This window comes from Bos indicus, chromosome 5 (genome assembly GCF_029378745.1).
Source record: "Bos indicus isolate NIAB-ARS_2022 breed Sahiwal x Tharparkar chromosome 5, NIAB-ARS_B.indTharparkar_mat_pri_1.0, whole genome shotgun sequence".
NCBI classification, from domain to species: domain Eukaryota; kingdom Metazoa; phylum Chordata; class Mammalia; order Artiodactyla; family Bovidae; genus Bos; species Bos indicus.
The window spans coordinates 60241567-60259067 of record NC_091764.1 but is presented as its reverse complement, the minus strand read 5'-3'; the positions used below and the strand labels follow the sequence as shown (position 1 = coordinate 60259067).

The following is a 17501-nucleotide window of genomic DNA, read 5'->3' as shown; positions in this document are numbered from 1 at the left end:
GCCTGGGACGCAGGGGCCACCTGCAAAGGGAACCTGGGGATGGGTGGGGGTGGGAGGCGTCGGTGGTGGGGCGTTGCGGGTGGAGTTGCTCCAGGGTCCGCGCGGCCGAGCACGGTGACGGGTGCCTCACACTTTTCGGTTGGCCAGCTGCACTCCCGGACCCCTACTACCGGAGTGGGAGAGGATAGAGCCGAGACTGCAGAATCGATTGGCGCCTTCACCCAGCTTCCCCTAACCCCTTACTGAAGGATAGGTTGGAAACGCTCCTGGATCCCAACTTGTTGAGGTAAAACTGGTTTCAGCTTGATGTCCCCCATCCCAACTGTACACAACGGGGCCTGCCCTCAATTAGCCACCAAGATTGGAGACCACCTCAAGAATAAGGAGACTTACCTGGTAGCTCAGAGGATAAAGCGTCTGCCTACAATGTGGGAGACCCGGGTTCAATCCCTGGGAGGAAGATCTCCTGGATAAGGAAATGGCAACCCACTCCAATATTCTTACCTGGAAAACCCCATGGACAGAGGATCCTGGGAGGCCACAGTCCATGGGGTCCCAAAGAGTCAGACATCAATGAGCAATTTCATTTTCTTTCAAGTAAAAGGAAGATGGTCTGTAATTCTTAGCCACATCTCTTCCTGCCTGTCAGTTGCTGTGAATACACTGGCAGGCACAGGATTTTGAGCTTTCTAAATATTTCGTTTTGTTTATACACTTATTAGAAGCTCTCTGTTAGGCCTTGTAGGACATTCAAAGATAGGAAGGCCCCTTTTCTTCCCAGCAAAGACTTTACAGTCAAAAGGAAGACACTTAATGGATGCAAATAACATATGATCAAAGAAAGCTGAGGCTGGCAAAACCACAAAGTCTAAAAGTCAATTTTGTGTCATTATAAACCATTTATAACAAAGAACAGAAAGCAAGAACTCCTTTAAATGAACACAATAGGTAAGAATATACTTAAGTTTCATATTACGGCCATAAAAAAGAGATCAGTCAGGTAAGAAAGAGAAGGGAAAAATGGGAAAGAATTAAGTAGATAATGTAAATAAGAGACACTAAAGGAGAAGAAAAGAAATCTATAGATTACCCACAGCTCAGACACACAATCACAAACAGAGGTGTCTTTCACAGTTTTAAAAAGAAAAGTATAATATATGCAGAGAAATAATAGAAGTAGAAACAGTGGAAAATAGAGACACATAAAGTCACTAATTTATAGAGAAATGTTAACATTTTGTTTAGAAAATTTCTGCTAAATCAGTTACATTTTGCATTTATAGGCATATTTGCAGATACATGCAATTCTAGGTATAAAGGATGGGATGAAATTATAGGAATATAAAAGCCTTTGGGGTTTGATCAACTTATCTTAATCCCACTTCTGTTACTTATGAACTGTTTGACCTTGGGAGTTTGCTTAATTTCCCTAAGCCTCCCATTTTCTCATCTATATCATGGGGATGATTGTTTCTACTTTATGGACTTACCTGAGCTTTAAATAAGATGGTGTGTAAATCACTTAGCCCAGTGCTTAGCTCTAAAGAAGTAATACTATTATTACTGATTATTACTGTTAGTTTATTTTAATCCTGTTATTTGTCTTGCTGGTCAATTAAAGATTTGATTTCAACCGATAGTCCTTCAAAGCACATACCATGTATTTAAAGCTTACAAGTTCTTTGTAAGTCTAAAAGAAGTTGTCCTTTTTCTTCACGAGGATTTATATCTGTGGGTGAACTGAGTGTATTCGATTACAGTCCACATAGACAACATTGCTAAAAAAGCCCCTGCAAACAAGTTTGCAGAAGTTAAGAAGGTTAAGAGCAGACTTCTCTCCTCCAGTCATTGTTAAATAATTATAGAGGGGTGATGATTACACATTTAGCCTCAAGAAATAACCAGCATCTCTGCAGATCTTTAGTTTACAAAGTACTTTCCACATCATGGGACTCACATTGGCCAGTTTCTTTCCCCTACTCTTCCTTCTTCTGGACCTGCAGTTATTTTTCAGTTTGCAAAAGGTACAGTCAGAAATGTCAACAGAAAAGTCCGTACAAAAGAGCTAGTTTGACGCCAGCAGGGACTCTAAGGTCAAGCTGAAGGTAATTTCCTCATCACCATGCTCTGCTTCTGACCTAATCGAGAGAGGCAGGTCACGGAGCAGGCCAAGGACCTAGTGGCTCCCAGCTTTCTGGTAAATAAAAAAAAGATTGCTTGCGCTGGTGTCTCTACACCATCCAAGGACACAGTTCACAGCCCTTTCTCCGAGTATTTGTCCAAGTGGGAGGGAAGAAGGTGGGAAAAAGTCGAAAGGCATTGGGTCTGAGAGAACCTGTCCAAATCTTCGTTTGCATTTCAGAGACAAAGCTTTCTATCTCCTGATGAAAGAATCTGCAAATCCACTTCCATTGAATTATAGAGAGAATTGTTGAGAAAACCAAACACAAACTGCTTCAAATAACATCTGCTAGATACTGTTATTGGGAATTCATTTAAAGTTGCTCTAGGACTGTAGGTTTAGATATTGTTATGTAAAACCCCACCTCTTTCACAAAGCTTGGAATATTAAGACTCTGTGCTAAGGTGGGTCTCTCTGGGACTCTGTGGACTATAGCCCACCAGGCTTCTCTGTCCACATGTTTCTCCAGGCAAGAATACTGGAGTAGATTGCCATGCTCTCCTTCAGGGGATCTTCCCAACCCAGGGATCAAACCTGCATCATCTCTTATGTCTCCTGCATTGGCAGGTGGGTTCTTTACCAGTAGCGCCACTTGGGAAACCCAATAAGGTAGGTCAGATTCCCCAAATTTGTATCAATATTTGTGGTCTACTCCTCTCAAACAACCTGGTTTCAAGAACTTTAATTCAGGGTTTCTTATGAAAGTGGTTGTCAGTTACCCCTCCTATTCTTTACGAGTACTGTGGTTGTTCATAAGACAGAGTGGACTAGAAAGAAGACAGATCTGGGTATCTATTTTGAAGAAAGTATAAGCAATTATTTCCCTATCCGTCTATCATGAGTAAGCACTTTGCATACATTATCTGTGTTTGGAAATTACAACAAGGCTGTAAGAAAGGCTGAAAGAAAATTAGTATCCATACTTGGAAGAAGCAGTTTAGATGCACTGAATTTAATCGGGTAGGCCTAAGAGAGCGGGCCGAGAAGAGTCAGAAACCAGATTCAAACATGCCTGTCCCCAAAGGCTAGGGTCTTTCCACAGTGGCATTCATGCTACCCTACGACGATACGCATCAAAGGACCTGACTTTTATATAATGCAGTGACCACATGTGATTGCATAATGTTAGAAGAATGTGAGAATTAATTAAACCAGACAGCATGCTGTTCACCTGGAATAGTATTTATATTAGTGTATTTATATTAGTCCCCTTGGAGGTCTAATAGATATCTCAAATTTATCATATTCCAAACTGAACCTTTGTTCTTCCCAACCTCCCCTTTCCCCACAGTCTTCTCTGTCCCCATTGATGGCAATTTCATCCTTTATTTCCTGGGCTCTTCATCTCATACCCCATATTCAAACCATCGCCCAGTCCTATAGTCTCTACTTTCCAAATATATCACCACTTCTGCTACTATCCTAAGAGAACCCATAAGCTCTTGCCTCTCCATAGCTGTAGCATCCCATCAGATCTCCCTACCTGACCTTCAACCTCTTCTGTAGTCTCTTCTCAGCTCAGCACTCAGAGTGATTCATTTAATGATCTTTATTCCAATTAGTAAATGACCTATAAGGTCTTGTTGTCTCTTTGACCTTGGCTGTCACTCTCCCCTTTATTCACTGGTTAAGCTCCACTAGTCTCTTGCTGTTCTCAAACACACCAAGTATCTTCCATTCTTAGAGTATTTTCTCCATGAGCTTACACTTATATGACACTTACTATGCTTCTGATGCTGTCCAAAGGGCAAGACATATGCTAACTCCTGTAACAATTTCAGGAGGTAGGTACTATTCTTACCGTCCCTTTTGAAAGATGGGAAAATTGAGGGGTAAGGATGAAGAAGCATAATGAGAGTCCAGGCTCTTAATCACAAGCTTGCGTTTCCTCTAAAAATGATGGCTTGCAATCAAACACCACCATTTTCAATCCCTGGTTTTCCAACTTTCTTTTTCTTCCATTGGAAGTTGGGTTTGTACATGTATTTTAGATGTGAATTTGCGGGCATCTGCTATGCAACCTGACATTTTCCCTCTCATTTGGGAGTGCTGTGTTTAGTTGCTCAGTCGTGTCTGACTCTTTGCAACCCCATGGACTATAGCCTGCCAGGCTCTTCTGTCCATGGAATTCTCTAGGCAAGAATACTGGAGTGAGTTGCCATGTCCTCCTCCAGGGGATCTTCCCAACCCAGGGATTGAACCTAGGTCTCCCACACTGCAGGCGGATTCTTTACCATCTAAACCACCAGGGAAGCCCATTAGTCATCCTGCTATTTCTATTTTGTACAACAAAAACATCCACTGACTTTGACTTATTTTCCCTGGTTGGTATATCATATTGGTTTAGTTTGGGAACTTTATAATTTCTAAGAATAGCTGGCTGTTTTCTTCTCCCTTATGTTCATCACCAGCCCTTAACTGATCAACAAAGGGATTAATACATATGAAAATACAGATGTAGAATAACTTCTAGAGACTATTGATTCCCTTTACATGTGCTATGTATTATGTAATGTTTATAGAGTTTTTAAAATATATTTCCTTTTCTTTGGACAGGGCCAAGACACAAAATGTCATCCCAGTTTTTGTCACTATCACCAGTGACTCCTGCAGGTAAAGAAGAAATCAATTACTGGGTTCTTACTTTGTAGCCAGTTACAGTTAGTCTCCATGATGGATTGGGCAATAAGAAAAGGAGAATACTGCATGACTGCATGATAAGATCAGGCTTAGTGTCTCTATGTAAAGAGTTTATGAACTGCCTGCTGAGAAAGTTCCCTTCTATTTGTTAATACTGAAAAGAAAAATCTTCAAATCAGAGGGGCATTAAATGATCACAGTTAGCTACATTCTTAGAGTCCTTCATGATATAAAATAATTAGCTCAATTATTCATCATAATAAAGGACATAAAAACTACCCTTTAACAAAATCTGTCTTCTTTCTTTTATCATCCTTTATCTCATTTTTCCGCTTTACAAATGGACAAGGAATTTGTATTGGTCTACATACAAAAATAACTTTTTATCACTTATAAATTTGACAAAGATTTAAAAATTGGACAACACCAAGAATGTGCTGTGGATAACAGGTGCTCCAGAGGCATTCTCTTTGAAAAAAAAAACAAAAACATAGTCCTATCTGTGTTTAGAATTAAAAGGTTTAGCTGCACTTGACAGAAAATATAAAACAACAGTGACTTAAACATGACACGTTTATTTCTCTCTTAAGTAACAAACTCCGGATAGAAGCTTTCCACGGCTCCTATGAGAACTCACATCAGGGGCCCAGGCTTCTTTTAGTTTATTGCTGGTCTGTACTCTATCCAAGATGGCTACTTCCACACCAGCGATAACACCTATATTCCTCCCAGCAAGGGGGAGAAGAAGGAAGGGAGGTGCACACTCCTTCTTTTTAGGACACTTCCTAGAAGCTGCACTCACCACTTCTCCTGACATCCCCTTGGCCAGAACTTACTTACATGGCTATGTCTAGCTCCATGGGAGGTTGAGACACGTAGTCTTAACTCTGGGTGCCCGTGTGCCAAGTTAGAGTTGAAGGCTCTCTTTCTTAGAATAATGGAGAATGGGTATCGGAGAACCATTAGTAGCCTCTGCTCCACTATTAAACTTTAAAAAGCATTTAAATAGGACCATATTGGAAATTTCTTCTACAGATACATTTGAACAAGTGATTAAAGATATGCGTATAAGAATATTCAGTGCAGCATTATTTATAATAGCAAAAGACGGGGATCAACCATCATGTCCATTGATATGGGATTTGTTGTATTAAGTATAATACATCCAAAGAATTGGCTACTAGATAGCTTTTTTTAAAAATGAGCTAAATATATATGTGCTGATATAGAAAGAACTCTAAGTATATTGCCAACTGATAAAAACCAAGATGCAGAATAATAGAATAGTATGTATTAGATGATCCCTCCTTTCCTAAAAGTTTTGTATTACTTTGTCAAGAACTATGAGGTATCTAGGATGTTCCTCTATTTACAAACTAATAAGTTTGCTTGCCACAGTTGCTTGGATACAAAACTCCTGGGTCATAGTGAAAGCATTTTATCACTCACAGAGCAATGAACAACATTTTTGGGACCAGTTTCCTGAGCCCATGACCTTCTTATAAATTAATAAAACTACATATTAATAACATTATATGACCCTCTGAACCCACAAAAGTTAGGATCTTGACAATACTTTGCACCCCATACCTTACCTTCCCTTACCTGGGGCAGCCATCAAGCCTGTTGCCTACTCTCATCCACACTCCCATCTCCAAGCCCAGCTGCCTGGACCCACTCTCAACTGTCTCTGCTAATTTATTACAAGACCTAAAATTTCATGTTCTGCTTTGACATCTTTGAGCCTCAGAGAGCTCTAAAGGCTTAACTGTAAGTCCTCCTGTTCTTGGCAGATATGACATCCACCAAGTGGGAAATGTTCCCCATGAAGCTAATTCCTCTATCAGCAGGACCAGCTACGCTCCATTGCTCTTCAACATAATGGGTTTTATTTTCCTGCCAGCCTGTGAAACTATTCAAACAAGTCAGTCACATCCTCCTGTAGAAGCCAGAGGTCATTCAACCCTCTTGTTATGACAAAGCTTGCCTCCTGCAGCTCCTGGTTCACTCTGCTCCTTAGTGCACATGTGATGTGGTATGGCCCTGCATGGCCCATGGCATCCTCCTACACTGGGGCCTATGTGACTAATTAAATTGCTGCCAGTCTCATCAGTCCAGTGTTGTGTGTTCAGCTACCTTGTACTGCTTAGGGCAGTGGCTCCTTCCTTTTCCCCTGGGAAACAGAGGAACTGTGGCTCCTGCCCCTATGATCCAGGCCCTACATCCCCGCCTTGTTGGGGGCAAGGCTGCATGGATCCTCCTCCTCAGAGATGCAGGTGCCCTCACTTACTCTCTCCTGTATGGTGGGAGCCTTGCTGTTCTGGTCAACAGGAGGATTGACAGAAGTTTTTTGTTTCCTTTTTTTTTTTTAACAGAGAAAGAAAAAGATGAGACAATCAAAAAGGACAGGCCATATAAGATCTTTTTTAAAGATCTCTTTCTTTACAAAGAAAATGAAATGGCAGCAAAGAAAAGGGTAAGATAAATAAACCACAACTGCAATTAATGTTAGAATCATACTCTCTTAGCCATCACTTTTATGAACTTTGCTGGGTTGAGACATAGAGTCAGATGTCAGATTGCGTGTCTCCCACTATGCCAGGAGCTGGTGTAATCGCTGTTTTAGGACAGCGTCCAGCCGTGGTAGGGAGCTAGCGATCACTGCCTACTGGAGAATACAGGCACAGCACTACAATCTGGTATGACAGGTACAGTATACCCTATCTGTCGATTCTGATGCCCACGTTTTCTCGCATTTTCACATTTCTGAAATTGGGGCTCAGCTACATAGATGGGATGCTATACAGCACTGGCACCGCATAAAATGATAGTGCATCTTACAGATGGCATCTTAGAGTTGAAATACAGTAACAGAAGCATGCAGAGAGAAAGGGACACTTGTATTTGTCAGTGAAAAAAGGGAAGAGAGGGTGGTGGGAGCCATGATGGGGTATGTGTGCAGAGACTACTGAGGAGATAATAAGAACTGAATCATTAAAAACAAGTCAGAATTTGCTAGGCAGATGCAAATAAGAGAATGCATATGTATGTACTGGGGAGGAAGACGGAATAAAAGTGGAGGAAGAGGTGTCATTTTAGAATGAGCTGGTATGAAACTATGGCCAACTTCCTAACTATGCCTTGCAGTTAATTTTCCTGCTTGTATGATGAGACCCCACATCACTGTGTGATTTTTTTTTTTTTTGAATGTCTACTTGGGAGGTCTATTTGTTCTAAGTTTTCAATTCGACAGAACCAATCCTTTTCAATCAGTGGAATCTCCAAGTGACCTGCATTCTGAGCTGGATGAAACTGTGAAATTAAAACCAGATCACTTTCTAATCTTCTGTTTGTGAAGTTCATGTTTAATCAAGTTTGAATGTTCTTTCTTTGTGCTCAGCTTCCTACGAGAAGGGATTGAAAACCAAGCAAAACCTTTCAGACATGAGAACTTGAAGTTGCTTGTTTAACGAATTAGTACTGAGAAAAGGACTTGTTGCAAATGATATTTATATATGATCACTATTTTAAGACAACATTATTTTGGTACATTAGAAATTCTGTTAAACTTTTTCACTTGGGCAGGAAAAGTTTCTGAACCGTAATATGAAAGTCTACCAAAAGTCTACTTTTTCATCACGAATGAAGAATCGTTCACACCTGGGCCAAATAGCAATCTTTGCCGACGCAGGTGGTGCCTCAGTTGAACGACTGGGGCTAGATCCCACTCTTATTCTCAGATTAACAGAAGGTAAGTCTAAATTACTGTTTGTTTAAGAATATCATTTTGAATATTTACTATTAATGTCAGGTAACTGTATGAAAAAGAGGCAAATGCTGGTAATATAGTGATATACCAGTGATTATACCTTCTGCCACTTGTGAGCTGTGTGATCTTGGACAAGCTTTGTGACATCTCTGAGCTTCAGGATCTCACACACAGGATGGGGATAGTAACAAGAACCTTATTGGAGGTATTAATGGAATTAAGTTAAATTATGGATGTAAAGAATCTAGTGAAGTTCCTGGAATATGGACATAAAATAAATGACAGTTATAATATTGTTAAAGTCACTTTTCAGTGGCTAGGAAAAAAGTTTTTCTAAAAGTATAGTATTTTTAAAACTCAGATATTGTATGCAATAATTTAATTACATAGCTTTTATTTTATATAACATCTCTGAGGGATAATGAACCAAACTTAAGTCTATTTCAATTTTCTTTAAAGGTGCAGACACAAAAAGGACCATCCATGAATTTATTAGTGACCAGAGAGACAGGTTTATGCTCGAGGTAGTTAAAATAATTTCTTTCTCCTGTTAGCTGAATTGAAGACTTCCTGAATGGCACTGCCACATTTTCACCTGGATGTTTTCCTTTCCCATGACAGGCCCCAGCTCCATTGCCCCTCCTACCCTAAAGACCCAGCCTCTTCCAGACCCACTTCAATCAGGCTTTTGTTCTCATCATTCCACCAACACCACTTCCATTGCCCAATTCAGTCATTTCAATCTTCCTTCTCCTTACTTCTAGCATCTGTTGGCCCAGGTGATCATCCTTACCTGAAACACTTCTTCAGCTAGTTTCCAGGACCCTCTATGTCCTGGTTCTTCCACAGCACTGACAGCTCCCTCCCTCATAGTTTTCTTGTTCCTCTGTGCCCTGATCTTAGAATGCTAGAATACCCCAGGGCTCACACTTCACCCTACACTCTATCCACTCTCCTCCAGGCTGGAGGCTTTAAATCCTACCATCCTATTAAGAGCTTCCAAATTTACTTCTGATTTTCCTTCCTGAACTCTAGACTCACCAGTACAACTCAGACCCAACAACTATACCCGTAGTTCTCAACATCTCTACTTAAGATGCTCCACAGGGATGTCAGACTTCACATTTCCAAAACTTGCCTTGTTATCCTTTCCCCTGTGTCTGCAAATCTGAATCTCAGGCAGTGTTTCCTATCTCTGTCAACAGCAATTCCATTTTTCCAGTTACTTTGACCCAAAATATTGGGGTTATCCTCAACTCCTTTACAACCCACATCCAAATACCCTTTGGGATATATTTTTTCCCAAATATATCTGTAATCACCCTACTTTTCATGACCTCCTCTGCTGCCACTGTAGTTCATGTCACCAGTAGGTCTTGCATGATTATTATTATAACTTCTGAGCACTAGTTTCCTGCTTCCACTTTTGCTCCCTGTAGTCAGTCTGTCCCCTGCCCCTGCTCTGCTGAAGAGCTGACTTTTCTGGTCCCCAGCTCTGCTCACTCTCTGACCTCCTTCCTTCCACCCTGTGCGTTGCGCACTCTGCTTCAGCCACGCTGGCCTCCTTGCTGTTCCCAGGACACACCAGTCATACTCTCTCTCCCTCAGGACCTTTGCACAGGAGGCTTTTCCTTCTGGGAAGAAGATTCCTCTTTGAGATAGCTACATGATTTGCTCCCTACTTCCTTTCAGTCTCTGTTAAGTTTTCACTGTATCAGGGAGTCTTTCCTGGGCTAAACATGGTGTTAATCTCCTGCCCTTGCCCACTGGACCACTTATTCCCCTTTAATCGACATCTCCCTCTGCTAGAATTAACATCTCACAAAAGCAATCCATTTTATTCTGTTCACTGCTCCAAAAGAATGATTAAAACAGAACTGGTGCACAGTAAGCACACAGTAACTGCTTGGCAAATGAAGTAATAAATATTTGGGGGTTATACACGTGGAGTATCTAACTTTTGGTTTTTTTCTTTTCCTTTAATCTTTTATTTTACATCCATTCATATTTAGAAATACTGTATTTAAAAAAAAATTAATTCATTGATTACTTATTTTTGGCTGCCCTGGGTCATTGTTGTAGTGCCCGGGCTTCTCACCATGGTGGCTTATCTTGTTGTGGAGCACAGGCTTTGTTGTCTGAGGCATGTGGGATCTTCCCGGACCCAGGAGCTAACCTGTGTCTCCTGCACTGGCAGGTGGATTTTTATCCACTGCACCACCAGTGAAGTCCTGGCTGTTGTTTATTTAAAGTTATCTCATTTCCACATTTGAATCCATTCATATTATAATGTTTGTGGCTTTGTTTATACTTTATTGTTCATGCATGGCATTAAAAATACAAGTAGATTCTTCCATTATGTAGTTAAAAACAAAACAAAACAAAACAGAATCTAGCTATCAAAGTTGCGTTGGAGGATCTAAACAGGGTGCTTTGAGGCTGGTTAAACACTCCCCCACCCCGCACTCCCCCTGACCCTGGGGCTGGCTTGGAGGAACTGTTGGACCCTGACTCTCCCATGGTACTTCCTATAGGAGAGCCTTTGTGATTGCAGACAATCCAATTTCCCAAGGCCCAGAAAGTACCAGAGTGTGGGTAACACTAAGTGGACCTGCTTTTTGGAGAAATATGGAACATGCCCCTCCCCCCCTTTTTAGGATACAGCCTGAGGAGACACATAGCTATTTTTATTTGTGGGGCTATTCTGGAGCAATATCAAGCCTCTTCATAAAAGTCAAAGAGAGGCATTAGTCTCCCTTCTACCTATCCTGAAAATAGAATTCCTTCATGAAATGAAGGCCACAGCCCCAAGGTTCACACGCTATTATTTCTAATACAAATGATCACAGATATACAAAAATAACCAGGCAGGTTATTTTCCCCCTTTGTTATGAAACCTTTGAAATGTGCTAGAAATGTGGAGTCATGTTCTTGATGCACTTGTGTTTTCAACATTCTCAGTATACTCTGTCAACCAAAAGAAACACCATTCAAAGGTTTGAAAAACACACAGCAATGAAGGAAAGGCAACTCATGAAAGCAGAAAAAAAGCTTGAAGACGACGCAATAGCCTTTGAGGAGTTCCTCCGAGAAAATGACCAGAGATCTGTAGATGCTCTCAAAATGTTCGTTTCCCTCTACTGCCCACCGCCCCCCCGCTTTGGCCAAATCGCTTTTTACCCTCTTCTTTCTTCTTTTTAGTTTTTCAGAACACAGCCCAATACAAAACAGACTAACAAATCTGTTCCTTTTCAGTGCAGCTCAGGAAACTATAAACAAACTGCAAATGACGGCGGAACTCAAGAAGGCGAGTTTGGAGATCCAGTCTGTGAAAAGGTAAGGCTGGGCCTGTCTTCTACCCATCATTTGTCCCTGCCCCCACTGAAACCTACTGGTGCCTGGCAAGACCTCAGGGGGACTAATCCTGATCAGTTGGTGATTTCATAAGTATGAACACATTTTAAAAATAAGTAATTTGTTGATCAACGATTGTGTCTACCTGGAGACCAGGAGACAGTGACCTCTGGCTGAAAAGTTTCTCTAACTTGTCATTACAAGATATTAGTTGAAAAGAAGGAAACCAATGTTAGAGGTAAGCAAATTATTTCCTAAATGTTCTTTTTTCTTCATTCTAAGGCACTGTTCTTCCCGTCCCCCATTTTAACATCTCTGAATTTAGGATGCTTTTAATATTTTTACAATTATCTTACAATTATAATTGGCAGTATTTTTTATATTTGTACTTACACTTGGTTGAAATTAACATTGATATTAAAACAAGGATTTTATGTACCAATATTTTCTTAGGTCAGTTTCCCAAGGCAATAGAACTAAAAGCAAAAATAAACAAATGGAACCAAATGATGCAATCAACAAGGGCCTAATTTCTAAAATATACAAATAGCTCATACAACTCAATAACAAAAAACAATCCAGTCAAACATGGGCAGAAGACCTAAATAGACATTTAGAAGAAGACATGCAGAATGGCCAACAGGCACATGAAAAGATGGCCAACATCATTAATTATTAGAGAAATGCAAATCAAAAGTACGAAGTATTACCTCACACTGGTCAGAATGGCTGTCATTAAAAAGTCTACAAATAATATATGCTGGAAAGGGTGTGGAGTCTGCACAGTTAGTGGGAATGTAAATTGGTGCAGCCATTGTAGGAAACAGTATGGAGTTTCCTCATAAAACTAAAACAGAACTGCCCAGTGATCCTGAAATCCTACTCCTGGGCATAAATCTAGAGAAAACTGCCATTTGAAGAGACAAATGCACCCCAGTGTTCACTGCAGCACTATTTACAGTAGCCAAGACATGGGAACAACCTCAGTGTCCATTGACAGATGAATGGACAAAGAAGATGTGGTATATATACACAATGGAATACTACTCAGCCATAAAAATGCATGAAATAATGCCATTTACAGCAACATGGATGGCCCTAGAGATTATCAAGTCGGTCAGAATAAGACAAATATCATATATCACCTATATGTGGAATCTAAAACATGACACAAATGACCTTATCTCTGAAATAGAAATAGACTCATAGAGAACAAAGTAGTGATTGCCAAGGGGCAGGGTATGGGAGAAGGATTGGAGTTTGGAATTAGCAGATACAAACTCATATACAGAATGAATAATTTCCTACTATACAGCACAGGGAACTATATTCAATGTCCTGTGATAATGAAAATGAATATGAAAAAGAATGTATATATAACTGAATCACTTTGCTGTACAGTAGCAATTAACAACATGTAAATCAATTATACTTCAATAAATTTTTTTTTTTAAGAGGAAAACACTGGGTACCCAAGGAGGAGCCAAATGTAGTAAGTCAAGATCATCATTAGGCTCTGACTTCAGGCAAGACAGGCTTCTTCTGAATCTTACCTTGAACTGTAATTTTACATCTGTTCTAAAAATTCTTATTCTGACATAAAGACCCAATATGGTTTTGCTGCTGAAAAAAATGCAAAGTAAGTTAGAAAAGCCAGTCAAATGTCTTCTACCTGCTTTCTCTTGATCTGAGGAAAGTTGATATTCACAGTGCGAGGCAGAGCTGATGGTGGGACAGCCAGGACTACTCCATGTGGGAGCCTGTTCTCTGGGGGAAAACAAGCCCCCAGTGAAGTTGGAGCTCTGCCGCTGGCTGACTGCGTTGTCTCCCATCATTGTGCTCGAAGCACTTTGCTTCTTGGCCAGAAAAAACATGGAAGAGCCTGGAACAGCTGCTGTGAGCAAATGCCTGCTGCCTTTTCCTGGCCTCCATGGATTGGCCCAGATGTCAGTCTTACAAGAGGCTCGGGGTCCATGGGATGCTGCAATGCTGGCTGCACCTGGAAAACCCTCGCGTTCATGGGAGATGATGGAAAGCACCAGGGTTTGCCAATCTGGGGCCCAGAGCACATGCTGCTCCTTTATAGGGAACACCTGGGCACACTCGACCCTGGCCCCCTCAATGTACTTTCTGCCTCAGTGCTGGTTCTGAGGGTCAGCTGCCTAGCCTTGGGCATTTTGGTTCAAATAACATTCCTACAGGTTTCTTGCCTCTTGTGTCATATCTTATTGAAGTCCTTATTTTTATGGCCATATTTACAATATTTGTTAAGCAAATTATTATTCAAATACATGATCAAGAGAATGACTTTTTTAAAACCTATTTAAAAAATGAACATGCTTTCACACGGGTATATCTAACCATATCTATTTTTCTTTTGAGCAGTGAAATAGCAAAAACAGAATTCCTCCTTAGAGAGTACGTGAAATATGGGTTTTTTCTGCTGAAACTGTCTCCAAAACAATGGCAGATCCAGCAAGCAATGAAAAGGGTGTCAAGGAGTAAAGAAAATGTGAATGTCATGCTTCCAAGTATAATAACAAGTATGTCCCATATTCAATTAAGTACATATCCTAATTCTAAAATATTCTGCTTCAGTGTTTTTATTAGCTAGAATTTTTATTGTAGGCAGACCCTGAACAATCCCACTAACTCTGATATTATAAATTATTAATTTGGAAATTCAGGTTAATTTCAAATATGAAGCAATAAAAATATATACATGGAAAAATAGAAAATATTTTATTTGTAGATAGTGAGAATAGCATAGCTACAAACCTCTCCCCAATAAAAACCCTGAAATACAATTTGACTTGTTAAAACATTCTGTAGAGTAATTGGACACAAAGTCAATTATACTTTATTAACCTACTTCTGCTGCTGCTGCTAAGTCGTTTCAGTCGTGTCCGACTCTGTGTGACCCCATAGATGGCAGCCTACCAGGCTCCTCTGCCCCTGGGATTTTCCAGGCAAGAGTACTGGAGTGGGTTGCCAGTGCCTTCTCCTTATTAACCTATTATATTAAGCTAAATAGGTTAACTTTATTAATTAGAAAATATACAAGGAAGTTAAATTCAAGAAAGCAATAATAACCTTCAATGTGTGACCAGGAGATTTGACAAATGAGAAATATGTTATCAGACAGGAAGATTGATTTTGTAAAGTTGCCAATTTTTCTGAAATTCATGTATAAGCTTTATGGAAGTATAATAATAATGTTACCAAAAATTCCTCAGAGAGTTGGGTTAGGTAGATCTTTGCACGATGATTCTGAGGTTCATCTAGAAAGATACACAAATACTTCCGAACTAAGAAGGTGAGGGTGGGTGTGTTACTTATCCTTTAAGATGTTATATTATCACAGTCTCAAAAATGAAAACTGTATGGTACTGGCATTAAGAAGCTCAGTGGAACAGAATTTCATATGTAAGTGATGAATGTAGGGTCACAAATCAAAGATGAAGACAGACTTCCAGCAACATTGGGGTAACAAGAACCAGACACATCCTCCTGCCTGAAAAACATAGGAAACAACAGTTTTAAGACATCAGACATCAAGAAGCAAAACAAAGTAATCCCCGAGAGAAGGGAAACACATGAGTTGAGCCCTGTGCTGGCCTCAGGGTGCTGCCTGGAGAACACTTCCAGGACTCAGTGAGGCAGAGGGAGGCCTCAGCAGGCTCTGTGGATGGAGAAGACAGAGCTGGGGGTAGGGAGGCCATGGTGGCTGGAGTCCCCGGAGCAGAGTACTGGAGGGGAGAAAGCCACACAGAAAGAGGGTTCTCGACTCGTCAGCTGAGAGCTCATCCTGAGCCTTAGGGGTGAGAGCACTTATACCACTGAAATCAGCACATTACAAATCAGGGAGAATCTTTCCCCTGAGAGCTGGTTATTAAGCCTTAATTAGCACACCAGGGGTGACTCCCCTGCTTAGCTCCCTTGTGTCTTTCATGGTTGCTGCGTGTGCTTAGATGAGATCATGTGTATAAAGTGTCAAGCACAGTAATGACATTGGGTTAAACTCATTATGTGATGTTTGACAAGAGAGAAAACACATGGGAAGGAAAACTGAGAAGTATTTACATTTAACAGCTTAGGATTCAGTGCTCCTAGACTTGTCCTGTAACTCAAGGATGCTTAGAAAGCGCTGAGTCTCAGTCCAGAGGGTTGAATGGTTAACACCAGGATTTTAGAAGTTCTGATAGACTGACATGGGTAAGAGACTTCTTCAGGCCCTCTAGGTTAGTTCTCATCCATCCTGCCTTCTCCAGAGACCAGCCCTGGCCATCTGCATAATACATATGCTGGTTACCATGTCCCCATCTTACATTTCTGTCCCTGGAAATTTTCACAATAACTTGGCCTTCACCCTGAAACAAAGCTCTCATTCTCAAAAGTTTCCCCACCCCAACTTGTTTATTTTCCATTCTAGAATTAAGTGCAAGGAGAAGAGAGACCACTGACGAGTCCAGAAGGACATCATTTTCGGAAGATTCTTCTCTGGGAAGAAGTAGCCAAGGTAACACTGGATCTTTGGCACTTCACCCACAAAAGTAAAGTCAGAGAAGGTGCCCATCTCAAAGTGGAGATGCAGGACCTATAAACTGAAAAACAGAGCCTAGTGTCCACATCACCCTTAATCCTGGGGAGCTAGGTGTTCTGTTTCTGTCTCTCCAGACATTATTACGAAACTCAGAGAGGTGGGGGAATGAATAGAACCGGCAGAGAAGTCAGGGGCAGAGGATCTTGTACAAGTTGTCCCTGGCTGACTAGCACATCCTCTGAGGTCCTTCTCAGCTGGGCCTCCTCATTCCTCTGGTTCAAGCCTGCCCTCTGGTGTTGGTGGACCAATTCCCAGGGCCCAACAATCCAGGCCAACAGCAACCAGGTGACTGTCATTGGCAGGTGACTCAGGGAAGTAACTGGGAAGACTGAGGAAGCTCTACCATGCTCATAATCAACTCTAAGGATACCTTCAGCCTCAACCCCTGCCCAACCCCTGCCCTGTAGTCATTCAACACACACAGGCAAGCTGACTTCCAGGGACTCTCTTTCTCCTTTATCCTGCTGCCAACCATCAGAGGTATTTAGTGGTAGGGGTAAAGCTCAACCATACAATTCGCCTGCCCAGAAACAACCCTGGCATAAGTGCACTTGGCCAGCTGATTGAAAAGGTGGATTCTTTCAGAGTGTGAGGCCAATTTGGAGCCAAATTATTTAAGACATACTACTTTGTCTGTTAGAGGATCTGGAGTAGGGTGCAGGGGAAGGGGGTGTAGAGGAAGTAGGTGGTGGGGTCCATATTTTCTTCTCTTTAAAATCTTGAATATAGGAGTCACTCAGTTTGAATAGCATCCCTTCCCAAGACATTTTTAGTAATATGTGTTCCAGTATCAGCTTAAAAATTTAAGATGCTCATTTACGGTGGTGCTACAATCCACTGGTTCTTTGTCCATTTTCTTTCCTTCCCCCACTCACCTTGGATATACTGGAGGAATACTATGTATCAGCAACTTTTCGAGACTCCAAGTACACAAAGATGAGTAAGATATAGTT

General features: G+C 41.0%; 1 protein-coding gene across 2 annotated transcripts in view; it reads left to right on the top strand.

The window, feature by feature from the left end:
* The first annotated feature begins 63 nt into the window (after window positions 1-63).
* The window catches only part of CCDC38 (coiled-coil domain containing 38), a 34489-nt gene continuing 17051 nt past the window's right edge, over window positions 64-17501 (top strand). Inside the window, exons 1-9 of one of the 2 annotated variants that reach the window (XM_070789559.1) lie at window positions 65-286; window positions 4739-4795; window positions 7198-7298; window positions 8408-8573; window positions 9051-9115; window positions 11553-11716; window positions 11847-11927; window positions 14331-14488; window positions 16378-16464. In XM_070789559.1, the coding sequence (XP_070645660.1) occupies window positions 4753-4795; window positions 7198-7298; window positions 8408-8573; window positions 9051-9115; window positions 11553-11716; window positions 11847-11927; window positions 14331-14488; window positions 16378-16464 (865 nt within the window). In that variant the 5' untranslated portion in view covers window positions 65-286; window positions 4739-4752. Of the gene's footprint in view, window positions 4796-7197; window positions 7299-8407; window positions 8574-9050; window positions 9116-11552; window positions 11717-11846; window positions 11928-14330; window positions 14489-16377; window positions 16465-17501 lie in introns of both variants that reach the window. The other variant, XM_070789560.1, reaches the window with a different exon arrangement.